The following is a 15,155-nucleotide window of genomic DNA, read 5'->3' as shown; positions in this document are numbered from 1 at the left end:
CAGAGAGAGAAGGAGACACAGAATCTGCAGCAGGCTCCAGGCTCTGAACAAGAGGGTCAGCACAGAGCCTGATGTGGGGCTCAAACCCACAAACTGTGAGATCATGACCTGAGCTGAAGTTGGACGCTCAGCCAACTGAGCCACTCAGGCGCCCCTTTAATGTTTATTTTTGAGAGAGTGAGTGAGTGCAGGAGAGGAGGAGAGAGAGAGGGAGACAGAGGATCCAAAGTGGGCTTCTGCGCTGACAGCAGAGAGCCCCATGTGGAGCTCGAACTCACGAATCTTGAGATCATGACCTGAGCTGAAATTGGATGCTTAACTGAGTCATCCAGGCACCCCATAAACAATAACGCCGCAGTACAGTATCTTTCCTTGTCACTGTTGCAGACATGGCCAAAGAAATTAACATTTATGTTGTATACCAAGCCTTATGATAATTTTGGAAATGCGGAAGTCACCAAGTGTAAATTGCTATGCAAATTTAGAAGTTTGGGGGCAGACTTTATGAATGGTTTACTACTACAGCCTCAAAGACTTTGCAAACTCATTTATCCTTTATCAGTGTATTCATTACATACTTTTTGCCAGGCACTGTGGTAAGTGCTGGGAATTCTATGGATATAAGACACATAATTTGCCTTTACAGAGCTTATTGTTTAGCAGAGTACACTAGTAATAATTAAGTGAATAAGTACACTAGTAATTAACAGTGATAAATGCTGTGAAGGAAGAAAACATAAGGTGCTATGAGAGTGTAATATTTGAAATATTTTATTTGGACTCGGTACCTGGAACAGGTTTTTAAAAACAGTTAATACATTTTAAAAAATACTTAATATAGTTCACTGGTCAGTGTATCATGTGCCTGATATTCAAAAACAGTAAAAGTGAATGTTCAATAACTTCAGCACAGTTGCACAAATCCATTTATTTTTTGTATTTCTGTTTTTGCATTGCTAGTGTTTGATTTTGCTAATTGCAGAAAAATGGCATTTTGCTACATTTGAAAATCTGAAGGTGCATTGGATCCTGCTAACCTGCTGGATTTTGCTAATTTAGAGCAGTGCAGCCCTCAGGTTTTGTAGTTAAGAACATATATCCACTAAATAAAAATATTTTTTGTACAACAATATGGAATTAGAGTAACTCTCCTTTCTCCTGCTCAAAATTTGATTTGCTGAAGCTGCCTCCCGAAAATCATGGGTATCGACACTCTGGTCAGAACTTGCTCCGGACTCTCATATGGCAGAATCAGGTCAGGTGGCAGTATCAGGTAAAGGGAAATAAGAAACATATTATGTTTCCTTCCCCCTTTCTATCTTGAAAACATTCATTCAGGAAAAACAGAATGACCAGGAGAAGGGGAAATGCATAAAAAACACCTGGGATGATTGATGCAAAAAGTTGCTTGATTTTTGTAATGTTTTAAAAATTAGCTTTAGGATTATGTTACATTTAAGGAAAAATCAGAAATTGGGCTCAGGGGGAAGAAACTATAAAAATATAAAGAAAAAATGCAAGATGGTAGAAATAGGACTGAACGTATCAGTGATCATAATAAATGTGATGAGTAAATTTCTCTACTAAAAAATTGTTCAGTATCACTGATTTAGATGCAGAGGTAAAGGATAGCTCAAAAGGAATAGGTTTCATAATCTGTGAATTGGTAGCACCACATGATAGGAATCTCTGTTGATTCTTAAGAAGCCTTATAGACAACATGTATTAAATGAAGCCAAACACCAATTTTAGACAAATTAGTTCATGTACATTTGTTTCACAAATGTATTGCCAGGTTTCACACTTTAAGCTAAAGATTTTTTTTTAATTTTGATAAAACATCTGAATTATAAAAACACTGAGGAATACTTGAGGCTTGAGCTTAGTTTACTTTGCTTAAATACTTTTTTCAAAGTGTTTTCTTATTACACCTCTTAATTTTTTCACACTAGATTTTGTTTACTGTTGTTAGCATAAGTAGTTGGGTACATTGACTTGTATAAAAATACCATGAAATAACTAGGTCAGTAGGAAACTACTTGCACATAGTAGGTGGTCAATAAATGGCATTAATAAATAGTATTCAGGATCCATTTATTAAATGGAATTAACTGATTTTGATCTCTTTTTTTATTTTCTAGAAATATTAAAAGTTTGTCAGATATCCAGATAGTACAGGTTGCTTGTGGTTACTATCATTCACTTGCACTTTCTAAAGGTAAGTATTGTTTTCATTTTCTTGCCCTTTTACAGTTTTATTACATGGTACTTGAATTGAGCAGAAAGTCCTCCAACTTTGTTCTTATTCAGGATTGTCCTGGTTCTTTTTGATCTTTTTCATATCCATATACAGTTTAGAATTAGCTTGCCAGTCTTCACAGGCACACATATTCTGGGATTTTGATTGGGATTAAATTGTTTCTGTAAATCAGTTTTAGGAAAATCCTTATAATATTGAATCTTTTAATTCTTGAACATGTTATGTCCCTCATTTCAATCTCCTTTTAATTTTTCTCAATAGTATTTTGTTGTTTTCTGTGGAGAGGTCTTACACATCTTCTATTAGATTTTTCCATAGATATTTGACATTTTTTTATTGTGAACAGTATCATTTCCAGATTATTGCTAGTATATAGACGTGAAGTTGATTTTTGTGTCTAATTGTTCTATAGTGTGCTAAATGCTAAGCCTTCATAGATGGGGAAGGTTATAACTTGCTCAGTCTCATTTAGGATCTTAGACTTTTTATGAACAGAAACAAAGAAGGCTATAAGCATTCTCTTAGCTTTGTTTGCATTTGTTTCGTATTCATTTAACTTCTTCATATGCCAGCTAAGGATTGTGGCATGGGTTACTATGTTGGTCTTTACCATTTAAAGTGTAAGTTCCAGTGGCTTCATTATTATTATTATTTAATTCATTAAATGTCTAGTGAGGCCTACTGTGAATGTAGCACTAGGCTAGAGCTATGGGAAAATACAGGTAAGATAATACAGTTACAGACAGCATAGGGTGGCAGTGAGAGGAGCCAAAGTGACCAGCAGAACGAATTATTTTAGGGATCATAACATGTAGTGGAGGGAGCAGATATACAAATAAATAACTAGTTTGAGGCAGAAAAAAACTGTACTATTTTGGTCAAAGTCGAAGTAAAATGCTATGTGAATGAAGAAAAAAGTAATTTGTTCAAATCAGTAAGAGACTTGTTAACAATAAGAGACTTAGTATTTGATACAAGTCTTAAACGATGAACAAAATTTATTCAGAATTAGAGAAATGTTGAGAAGTAGCTAGAGGAAGTGTTGAGGATTGGTTAAAGAGGTAGTACCAGTAAATCAGGAAAAAAATCAGGCATAAAATCAGGAAAAGTATTTTGTGTATTTGAGTATCAGCATATAGTTTTATGTGGGTATTGTGAGAACATGAGAGACATACTGATACTTCAGTTGAGGTAATGTGTTACAAAGGCCTTAAATGCCAGTATTAAGGCATTTGCATTTCTATAGGCAGTGGGGAAGCTGGCATCTCTGTATTCTTTGTTGTTATTTTGTCAGCTCTTCTTTTGATATTTTGGTAGGTAGATCCCAAATAAATTTAAACCCAAAGGTTTTACTGATGAGGAGGGCAGTTTTCTGCCTTGACTTACAGGGATTCTTTTGCCTTGTTCAGCTTCATGGCTTTAGCAGTATTTTACTCATTTAATGATTTTTTTGATCACTCATTATGAACTAAGCACTTTAGAGTGTACAATGTGTAGGGGTAAGCAGTACACTACTAGCTGGTACTTAATGGTACGGTCATATTCATATAAATTACAATATAATTATGTACTGTGAAAAGGGACTGTAAAGAAAAAAGTTTAGGATTATTTAAAACATATAGCAGGGGACTGAACTTAATATGGGCCACCAGGGAAACCTGCTTCCTTCTGGGAGAGAGTTGAAGTGAACTAGACAAAGATGAGGGGAAGGTCTACACGGAGAGAACTGTAAGTGTGTGAGAAGTGAGCATTGGAGAATGTAAAGGAAGATGAGTGTCACTAGAGTAGAGTGAGTGAGGGAAGAGACTGATATGAAAGGAGCTTGGAAACAGGTAGATTATGTAGAACATTACTTTTAACGTTGTTAAAAGTGCTTATCCCAGTACCAGTGGGAAGGCACTGCTGTATTTTTTTCAGGTGAGCAACATTATCACATCTATATTTTAATAATACCTCTATGTATATATACAGATGTCTGCTAGTATGTGCATAGAATATTTCTGGAAGTACATACCAGTAATTGGTAAGAGTGGTTGTCTCTTGGGAGAGGACCTGGGGGTCTAATTTTTAGAGGGAAACTTATTTTTAAGTGTATACTATTTTGTCATGTGAATTTTGAAAACAATTATTAGTGCCACTTAATAAGAATAAATAAAAAGATATCTAAAGTTGCAAAATAGGGTGGCAGTTGGGGGAGCAAAAGTGACAAGTAGAGAGAATCAGGTGAGATGGTGAGGAGTGGATCTATGTGCCATATTTTTCTTTAGTAGGAAAACTGTGGTGGTATGTGATAGATTGATAACAATCTCTGTATAAGGTAAGAGAAGAGTTAAGGATGACTCTATGTTTATGGGTTGTGTTACTGAGTCAGTTATAATATCACATACTGAGATAGAGAACACTGGGAATAGGTCCAGATATGGGAGGTGGAGGGGGGGGTCATAAATTGTTTGGAACACACTGAGCTGGAGGTGCCTTTGTAATATTCAAGTGTAGATATCACATAAGCATTGGATACATGGGTTTATTGCTTATAAGAGAGGTCTGGTCTAGTGATAAAATTTTGAATGTGATCAGCGTATAATAACTGAAGAGTTGGTTGAGTGCCTCTTGGGATAAACCAAAGAATAAAAGTGAGACTTGAGGAATATTAAAAAGAGATGGTTCTATCATAAGGAATGTAAGGAAATGAGACTAGACTACCCTCAGTTATGTGACTTACCCATTTATTAGTAAAGTTGGTCAAACTGTAAGTGTACCAATACAGAATGTTCTTACATGTTTCCATATAAAAGGGGAATAATGTATTTCTATTTGATGAGAGGGAGAATGTCTCAAAATAACTGATGATCTTCAAATGAAATTTTGTATGTATGTGAAAAATAGTTAATTTTATAATTTCTGTTTTACAGCAAGTGAAGTCTTCTGTTGGGGACAAAATAAATATGGCCAATTGGGTTTAGGCATTGACTGTAAAAAGCAAGCCTCACCACAGCTGATCAAGTCTTTGCTTGGAATCCCTTTCATGCAAGTTGCAGCGGGAGGAGCCCATAGTTTTGTACTCACCCTTTCTGGAGCTATTTTTGGATGGGGACGCAACAAATTTGGTCAACTAGGTCTTAATGATGAAAATGGTAGGTTTTCATTATTTATAGATAAATGTACTTAAAAAGAGATGATCTTTTGAGATGGATCAATGATTCTTAATGTCAGGAAGAAATGTACCCAAATCTTTCCTGATACGGAGAAGGGGATAAAAGATTTATTTATTTATTTATTTTTTCAATATATGAAATTTATTGTCAGATTGGTTTCCATACAGCACCCAGTGCTCATCCCAAAAGGTGCCCTCCTCAGTACCCATCACCCACCCTCCCCTCCCTCCCACCCCCCATCACCCCTCAGTTTGTTCTTAGTTTTTAAGAGTCTCTTATGTTTTGGCTCTCTTCACTTTTTTTTCCTTCCCCTCCCCCATGGGTTTCTGTTAAGTTTCTCAGGATTCACATAAGAGTGAAAACATATGGTATCTGTCTTAAAGATTTATTTAAAAATTCCATTTGGTAATATTTTTTAAGGGATTGTGGGAAGGCCAGAAAATACCATCTTACTGCAAAATAAACTCTAGAAAGTATATCTGGATAAAAATCTTTGTTTTTAGATGTTCATTAAAAGAAAGTTGTGAAAAACATTACTGCAAATTGGAAATCACATTACTGGCCATGATTGGTGGAAAGAAGTTGTAAAATTATTCTGGAAAGTAACATGGAGTGTTAATCTATTTGAGTTTTTCAAGGAAGTATTTAAATAATCTGAGTCATTAAATCTTTATCTTGGGCTTCACTTTTAACATGGATTCTGGAGTCTTGAAAATAATTTGAATTTTAAAAAATTATAATTACTTGAAACAAGTTAGGATCTTGGAACTGATTTTTCATAACTGCATAAGTTCAATGCCAATGTTTGAAATACAAAAACTAATTTCATCAAGCTCAACATAATTGTCATGATTTAAGTGGACAAAAGTGAGTTGTTGGTCTAGTAACTAGCAACTGGTAATGATAAGCAAATAACACTCAGAATTTTAAAATATTTTATTGTGCATAAGAAAAATATGTCAGATTAGGACATTTTTTTTTCTGGTACAAAGTAGCAGGAAGTATAATTTTCATGCATTTAAATAGAATCCTGTGAGCTTAATTATCATGAGGTAAATATAAAGAATGATGTGTGTGTACTGGAAACAGATAGTTTTGAAATTCCTTGATTTCTAGTTCTGTGTAGATTGGTGTTAGGGCACTTTAACACTTAAATTACTCTTTAAAACCCTCCTTTAAAAAATCTGGGAACCCAGTTAATTTGGCTTGTACTACAAAATCATTGACTTACAGTTAAAAATTATTTGCCACTGTCTACTGAGCTTGGGAAGCTGTAAAGGAAACACATTTTAGAAGAGTTTTAATTTAAGAATACCATTAACATTTCTTGTTGGAATTTTCAGATAGGTATGTTCCTAATTTACTAAAGTCACTAAGAACTCAGAAAATAGTTTATATTTGTTGTGGAGAAGATCATACTGCTGCACTAACCAAGGTATTGTACTCCCATAAAACTTCTTTATTATTATTCATGGTAGTTATTTTATAATTAGTGAATGTTTTCATGATATTTACTTTAGAACTTGAGTATTAATTAATGTCTAAAAAATAATCTTGAAAAAAGCACTAAATTATTGTCAAAAACAATTTACCTTAATTTTCAACTTTGTTTCAGGTTATGTAATGTGAATTATGATCTGTTAAATGTGATAATACATTTTGTTGAATTTCTCAAGTTCATGTGTAATACTGCTTTAGGAATATTTTGAATGAAAAAGTTCCCTTTTAGTTTGTCATACTTGCCATGCTATGTGTATCAATCCCGTTTATATTGTATAACTGCTTCATTTTAATTTAACTCTCATTGGGCTTATAAATACCATGTAACAAGTAATAGAGGAGAATGAATCTATTATCCATAGGCCAGGAATTATGCAGTTATAATGAGCTTTCATCACAGTCTCATTAATGGTTTTAAGTCTGTCTTTTCTTGGGTATGTGCCATTACATTATCATTACTATGTAGTTCTCTAGTGATTGGAAGGAAAATGAAAATAAAAACCTTAGATTAACCTTTACCAGGAATATTATTGGCACATTTTTTACTGGCTGAATTAGAAATGAATGTGTTTGCTTTATCTTCAATTTGCATAGTACATAAATTTGCAAGAAAAAGTTAACTTCTAATCAGACTTCTACACACACAAAATTCTACACACCCACATTGGGATTTTTTTTTTTTGATAAGAATTTTTCTTAGTTCTCAAGTATAGTATATTCAGTACTTTTAAAAATATGACTAATTATAAAAGTTGATTTTTAAAATTTTTATATTACTGTACTTGCCTTTTAGTAAGGAAATTTTACTTATCTGCCAATCTTATTGTATTTTATTGATTTTTATCAAGTTACAGATGTAATCACTAAAGTCTTATTAAATCATGTTGGCATGTTCTAAATTCTAGTTGTTCTCTTCTGTTGTAGGTATTTAGAAGAAATAAGTCTATGTTTTTAGTTTTATTTGTTTTTTTTGTTTTTTTAAAATAAGTCTATGTTGAAATACTAGCGTAAAAAAATATTTTGTGTATTATTCCTTGGTGTTAACTTTGTGGTGGGAAGGCTCACAACGTTAATGTTTTATCAAATTCAGCCCTTCAAATAACCACTTATCTTATTTTCTTAGGCTATGTAACTGTTTATAGCTATTGAGTTTTTTTTTTTTTTTTTTAATTTTTTTTTTCAACGTTTATTTATTTTTGGGACAGAGAGAGAGCATGAACGGGGGAGGGGCAGAGAGAGAGGGAGACACAGAATCGGAAACAGGCTCCAGGCTCCGAGCCATCAGCCCAGAGCCCAACACGGGGCTCGAACTCACAGACCGCGAGATCGTGACCTGGCTGAAGTCGGACGCTTAACCGACTGCGCCACCCAGGCGCCCCTATTGAGTTTTTTTTAAATCCCAGTCTTCTATGTTCCTCTCAAGAGAGTAGCTGGTGATACTTGTTCACTGGAATTTTGGGGGAATATTGTTTTTAACAAAATTAGGTAGTTTTAAATACCCCAATAGGAAAATATTTTATTTCCCTTGATTTAAGTTAGAATATAGTTCCATATCCATGTATCTTTTGTTTTTCTGGAAGAATTTCTTGCAAAAAAATTAGGATTGCTAATTTAGGACAAAGCAGTTTTCTTGTGCAAAACCTGTATTAGGAAAACAACATCAGGAAAAATTGAAACAGACTTTTAAAAACAGAATAAATAATGTAAAGAAAGGTATGTTAATGGGTATGAACACACTATCATAAAGATGTCAACTTTTTTTAGGTTAATTTACCAACTCGTTATGCAAATCAGGGGTGCCTGGGTGGTTCAGCTGGTTAAGCATCTGATTTTGGCTCAGGTCATGATCTCACAGTTCATGAGTTCCAGCCCCACATTGGGCTTTGCACTGACAGTGCAGAGCCTACTTGGGATTCTCTCCTTCTCTCCCCACCCCTCCCCCACTCACACTTTCTCTCTCAAAATAAGCTCAAATCAATAAGCTTAAAAAACAAATTCATTATGCAAATCACATATACATACATCTTTTGACTTAGCAATCCTACTTTTAAGAATCTGTCCTAAAGATAGGAAATTATATATGCACAAGGTCATTAATTGTGGCTTTATTTTAATAGCAAAAGAACAAAAGAATGCAGATGTCTATCAGTAGCAGCCTAGTTGAATAAACTGTGGTAACCACACAAGACTTGTAAAATAGGTGTTTAACATTTAAATTTTTTTTTTTCAACATTTATTTATTTTTGGGACAGAGAGAGACAGAGCATGAACGGGGGAGGGGCAGAGAGAGAGGGAGACACAGAATCGGTAACAGGCTCTGGGCTCTGAGCCATCAGCCCAGAGCCTGACGCGGGGCTCGAACCCACTGACCGCGAGATCGTGACCTCGCTGAAGTCGGACGCTTAACCGACTGCGCCACCCAGGCGCCCCGGTGTTTAACATTTAAACATGTAAACATGACTTGTAAAATAGAATAAGGAAGGTCTCTGTGTTATGCTGTGGAATATCTTCAGCATGTATTGTTAAGTAAAAAGAGGAAGGTACAGAATAATTGCCTTTTGTATAAGCAGGGATAAAAGATGAACATGTTATATGTTACTTATATTTTTAAAAATGTAATAGCTAGATCAAATGTACCCTGCCTTATCATTTTGACTTTACAACTTAGAAACTGTTACATATAATTAAAAAGCAAACATGTGTTTTTAAGCAATTGCTAACAATTGACAATAAAAAAATAGTGGCACTACTACAAAAGGAGAATTCTTTTAAGTCCTTTTACAGTGCAGTGTTTTGTTGTATATCACTAGTGGGAAATAGCCTGAATATAAACCGAATTGCCACAAAAATTTTAAACTGCATTCTGTAGTCTTCCTGTTAGTAATAAAATTGATAGTATTATTTTCAATATATTACATACAGGATAACAAAAAGCAAATAAGTACTTTACTGTTACTGGAAACTATGGTTTTCAGCTTAAGACAAAAGAAACATAAAACAATAATAATTAAATTAAAATCTCCTGATTTTTACTTTTATTTATTTTAAAAAGGTTTTTTTTTTTTTTTTTTTTTTTTAGTTTATTTATTTTGAGAGAGAGAGAGCATGCGCTGGGGAGGGGCAAAGAGAGACAGAGAGCGAGAGAGAATCCCAAACAGGTTCTTTAGGGTCAGTGCAGAAACTGATGTAGGGCTCAAACTCACAAAACCTTGAGATCATGACCTGAGCCAAAATCTAGAGTTGGATGCTTAACCAACTGAGCCACCCAGGCACCCATTGTGATCTTTACTTTTAATCAGAAGTGTTAGTAGGAAGTCTTACTCTTTTTCTTCTAAAAAAATTTTTTTTTCTTCCATGACCACTGAATGGTCCTAGAAGTAATTAGCCATGTACAATGTGGAAGCAGTGAGCATCATTTGATTTAGTAGACTCGGTATAAAAAATAACCAGAGCTTCTTAGAGAAGAGTCTGATTTCATATCTGGGGCAAAACAGAACAAAACAAAAAAGTGTGAGAATAGCTCTTGGTATTATGTGTTACAAAAAAGTAGACTACTAAGGTCGTGTCTGTGGGACAACATCAAGGAGTTTTTCACAAAAAGAAGTAACAATGGCAATACATGGAAATATACCAAATATGTAAAAATTCATGACTTCATTATAATACTCTTCTTCAAATCAATATAAAGCAAACTTCATTGCTTATCTTTGAAAGTTGCTAGGACAACTCATTTTTCTAAAAATTCATAAATAAGAAGGAAACATTTTTCTTGCTTCCTATTTGTAGATTGTATTTCAGAATAACTTAATAGTTGGTGAATTAAGTTCTCTATAGAAGAATTCCAACTAATCTAAGAGAAATAATAAGATTAGAAAATTTCCATTTTATACTCCCTAATAATGAATTGAGGCAAAGATCAAAACATTAAACTTAATGTGGATGGATTAGGCTGTGAAACTTGTTAACTTGCTTATTTTTAACATTATCAACCAGACATGTGCTTTGTCGTGATGAAATAAAATAATCAGGAAAACTTAAACATGGCATCAGTATCAGATAATAATTAAAATTGAAGAGGTCAATTCTTGAAGAGGATATAACAACTGTACCCATGTATGCACCCAATACAAAAGCACCCAAATAATATTATGCAAATATTAACAGAGCTAGAGGCAGAAATAAACAGTAGTAATAGTAGGGGACTCTAACACTCTACTTTCAACAATAGGTAGGTCATCCATACAGAAAATCAATAAGGAAATATTGGACTTGTATTACACTTATACCAAATGCACTAACATACAGAGCACCCCATCCAACAGCAGCAGAATACACATTCTTCTGAAGTGCACAATAGAATATTCTGCAGGAGAGATCGTATGTTAGATCTCAAAACAAGTCTTAACAAATTTAAAAAGAATTGAAACAATATCGAGTATCTTTTTCAGCCACAATGGTATGAAATGATATGAGTCAATAATGGGAGGAGAGCTAGAACATTTGCAGGTATGTGGAAATTAGCACACTCCTGAACAGTCACTAGGTCGAAAAATAAATAAAAGGGAAGTAAAATATCTTGAGACAAGTGAAAATGGAAACAACATACCAAAACTTATGGGATGCAGCAAAAACAGCTCTGAGGGAGATAGATAAAAATAAGCTATGTCACCATAAATCCAGTAAAGTGTTTATAACATAAACAGCTACATTAAGAAAAAGAAAGATCTCAAAACAGCATTTATACTTCAAGGAACTGGTGGAGGTGGGGGGAGGGCAGGGAAACCAAAGTTAGCAGAAGGAAGAAAATAACAGGTCAGAGCAGAAATAAAGACTAAAAAAACCAGTAAAGATAACCAAAACTAAGAACTCTTTTCTTGAAAAGTTAAAAAAAGTAATCGATAGATGTTTAGATAGATTAAACACTGTCAGAAATGAAGAGACATTACAACCCATACTTCACAAATAAAAGGACTATAAGAAACTATGAACAATTATATGCCAACAAATTAGATAACATAAATGAAATGGATAAATTCCTGGAAACACTCAAACTACCAAGAGTGAATCATGAAGAAATAGAAAAATCTAAACAGACTTTTAACAGGTAAGGGGAGTGAATCATTAATCAGAAATCTCCCAACAAAGAAAAACCCAGGATTAGATGACTTCAGTGGTGAATTTTACCATTTAATAATTACTGCCAGTCCATCTCAAACTCTTTGAAAAAATAGACATTTTTAAATGCATTTTATGAGGCCACCATTATGTTAATACCAAAGCCACACAAAGACAACATAAGGCAATAAAATTACAGGCTACTTATCCCTAACAGACATAGGTGTAAAACTCAACAAAATATGGGCAAACCAAATTTAACAGCACATGAAAATGATCATATACCATGATCAAGTGGGATTTATCCCTGGGATGCAAAAATGTTTCAACATCTGCAAATCAGTCAACACCACATTAATAGAATGAAGATTAAAAGTCATATAAACCAAATCATTTGGCAAAATTCAACATCTTTTCATGATAAAAATTCTCAGTATAGAAGGAATATACCTCAACATAATAAAGACCATAAATGACAAGCCCACAGCAAACATATTTAGTGGTGAAAAGGTGAAAGTTTTTCCTGTAAGATCAAGAAGAAGATAGAAGATGCCTACCTTTGTCACTTCTACTCTAGTACTGAATCCTAGCCAAAGCAGTTTTAGTAAAGAAAGAAATGAGGTGCTCAAACTAGAGAGGAAAAAGTAAAATTGTCTCTGTTTGCACATGACATATATATAGAGAACCCTAAAGACTCTACCAAAAGTGTATTTGAAAAAATAATTTTTTTTTAAGGTTTATTTATTTTATGAGACAGAGAGAGACAGAGCATGAATGGGGGAGGGGCAGAGAGAGAGGGAGACACAGAATCGGAAACAAGCTCCAGGCTCTGAGCCATCAGCCCAGAGCCTGACGCGGGGCTTGAACTCATGGACCGCGAGATCGTGACCCGGGCTGAAGTCGGACGCTTAACTGACTGAGCCACCCAGGTGCCCCCCAAAAGTCTCACGTTGCAGGAAACAAAGTCAACATACAAAAATCAATTGCATCTCTATACGCTAAGAACAAACTCTGAAAGAAAAATTAAGAAAGCATTCCCATGTACAATATCATTAAAAACAATAAAATACTTTGGAATATGGGGTGCCTGGGTGGCTAAGTCAGTTAAAGCATCCAACTTCAACTCAGGTCATGGTCTCACAGTTTGTGAGTTCAAGCCCTGTGCCGAGCTTTGTGCTGACAGCTCGGAACCTGGAACCTGCTTTGGATTCTGTGCCTTCCTCTCCCTTTGCTCCTCTCCCACTTGTGCTCTCTCTGTCTCTCTCTCTCAAAAATAACCATTAAAAAAAAAAGGGGGGGGGGGATAAATTTAACCAAAGAGTGAAAGACCTGTATACTGAAAACTATATATGACATCAGTAAAAGAAATTGAAGACATAAGATAGATACCACATGTTCTTAGATTAGAAGAATTAATATTGTTAAAATGTCCAAACTACTGAAATTGACCTACAGATTCAGAGTAACCCCTATCAAAAGTCCAATGGCATTTTTCATAGAAATAGAGCAGGCAATCTTGAAATTCATACGGGACCAAAAAAGACCAGGAATAGCCAAAGCAATCTGGAGAAAGAACAGCAAAGCTCGAGCATTGTCCTTCCTGATTTCAACTGTAGTGATCAAAACAGTATACAGCTTTATAAAAACAGACACATAGACCAATCAAACAGATAGCCCAGAAATAAAACCACATATATATAGTTAACTAATCATTGACAAGGGACCAACAACACACAGTGGGACAGGTTGGCTTCTTCAGTAAATGGTGCTGGAAAATTATCCATATGTAAAAAAATGAAATTGGACGTCTGTTTTTACCACTCATAAAACAACTCAAAGTGGATTTAAGATCTGGTAAGACCTGAAACTAAAACTTGTAAAAGAAAACATGGGATGAAAACCCCTTTGACATTGGTCCAAACACAAGCAACAATAGCAAAAATAAATAGGTGGGACCACAAACTAAAAAAGTTTCGGCTCCACAGAGGACACCACTGAAGTGAAAAGGCAGTCTATGAAATGAGAGAAAATATTAGCAGACCATTTATCTGACAAGGGGGTAATATTCAAAATATAAAAGGAACTCCTATAACTCAATGGCTAAAAGACAAATAGTCTATTTTAAAAACGAACAAAGGAGCTGAATAGATACTTTTCCAAAAAATATATACAAAGGATATCTGGATGGTTCAGTAGGTTTACCTGCCAGCTCTTGATTTCGGCTCAGGTTAAAAATCTCACAGTTTGTGGGATTGGGTCCCTTGTCTGGCTCTGTGCTGACCGTGTGGAGCCTTCATGGGATTTTCTCTCTTTCCCTCTTTCTCTGCCCTTCCCCTGCTCGTGCACACGCTCTTTCCTTTGTCTCAAAATAAATAAACTTAAAAAAATACACACACACACACACACACACACACACACACACACACACACACACACACAAATAGCCAAACAGGTACAAGAAAAGGTGCTTAATGTTAACATCACAATCATCAGAGAAATGCAAATCAAAACCACAATGAGATAACACCTCACACCTGTTAGGGTTACTCTTATCAAAAACCAAAGGACAAGTATTGGTGAGGATGTTAAGAAAGGGGAACTCTTGTTTCCACTGCTGGTGGGAATGTAAACTGGTGCAAATGGAAAACAGTATGGAGGTTCCTCAAAAAATTACAAATAGTGGGGCACCTGGGTGGCTCAGTCGGTTGGGTGTCTGACCCTTGATCTCCACTTGGGTGTTGATCTCAGGGTCATGAGTTCAACCTCCACATTGGACTCTGCTGGGCATGAAGCCTACTTTAAAAAAAGAAAAAAAAAAACAGGAAAGAAAAAAAATTACAAATAGAATTATATGCCCCAGCAAATTCCACTTCTGGGTGCATATCTGAAGGAAATAAAAACAGGTTCTTGAAGAGATAACTGCACTCCCATGTTTATTGTAGCAGTTTTTCACAATAGCCAAGAAACAACCTAAGTGTCCATTACCAGGTAGATGGATAAAGAAAATGTGATGTATACATATATGTGTACACACACATACACACTGGAATAATATTCAGCCACAAAAAAAGAGGGAAATCATTTCCAACAACATAGATGAATCTGGAGGGCATTATGCTAAGTGA

The 15,155-nt window shown here is 34.9% G+C and overlaps 1 protein-coding gene across 13 annotated transcripts in view; it reads left to right on the top strand.

The window, feature by feature from the left end:
* HERC4 (HECT and RLD domain containing E3 ubiquitin protein ligase 4) overlaps positions 1-15,155 on the top strand; it is a 138,022-nt gene that overhangs the window by 32,947 nt on the left and 89,920 nt on the right. For 7 of the 13 annotated variants that reach the window (XM_045040045.1, XM_023240494.2, XM_045040047.1 and 4 more), the window contains 4 exons: positions 1,184-1,273; positions 2,142-2,218; positions 5,173-5,394; positions 6,759-6,850. In XM_045040045.1, coding sequence (XP_044895980.1) covers positions 1,184-1,273; positions 2,142-2,218; positions 5,173-5,394; positions 6,759-6,850 — 481 coding nt within the window. The remainder of the gene's footprint in view (positions 1-1,183; positions 1,274-2,141; positions 2,219-5,172; positions 5,395-6,758; positions 6,851-15,155) is intronic. The other 6 variants (XM_011287366.3, XM_011287365.3, XM_011287363.3 and 3 more) reach the window with 2 other exon arrangements.

The sequence above is a fragment of the Felis catus genome, chromosome D2, assembly GCF_018350175.1.
Source record: "Felis catus isolate Fca126 chromosome D2, F.catus_Fca126_mat1.0, whole genome shotgun sequence".
NCBI lineage: Eukaryota > Metazoa > Chordata > Mammalia > Carnivora > Felidae > Felis > Felis catus.
The sequence above is the reverse complement of the archived record's forward strand: the minus strand, read 5'-3'. Positions and strand labels throughout refer to the sequence as shown.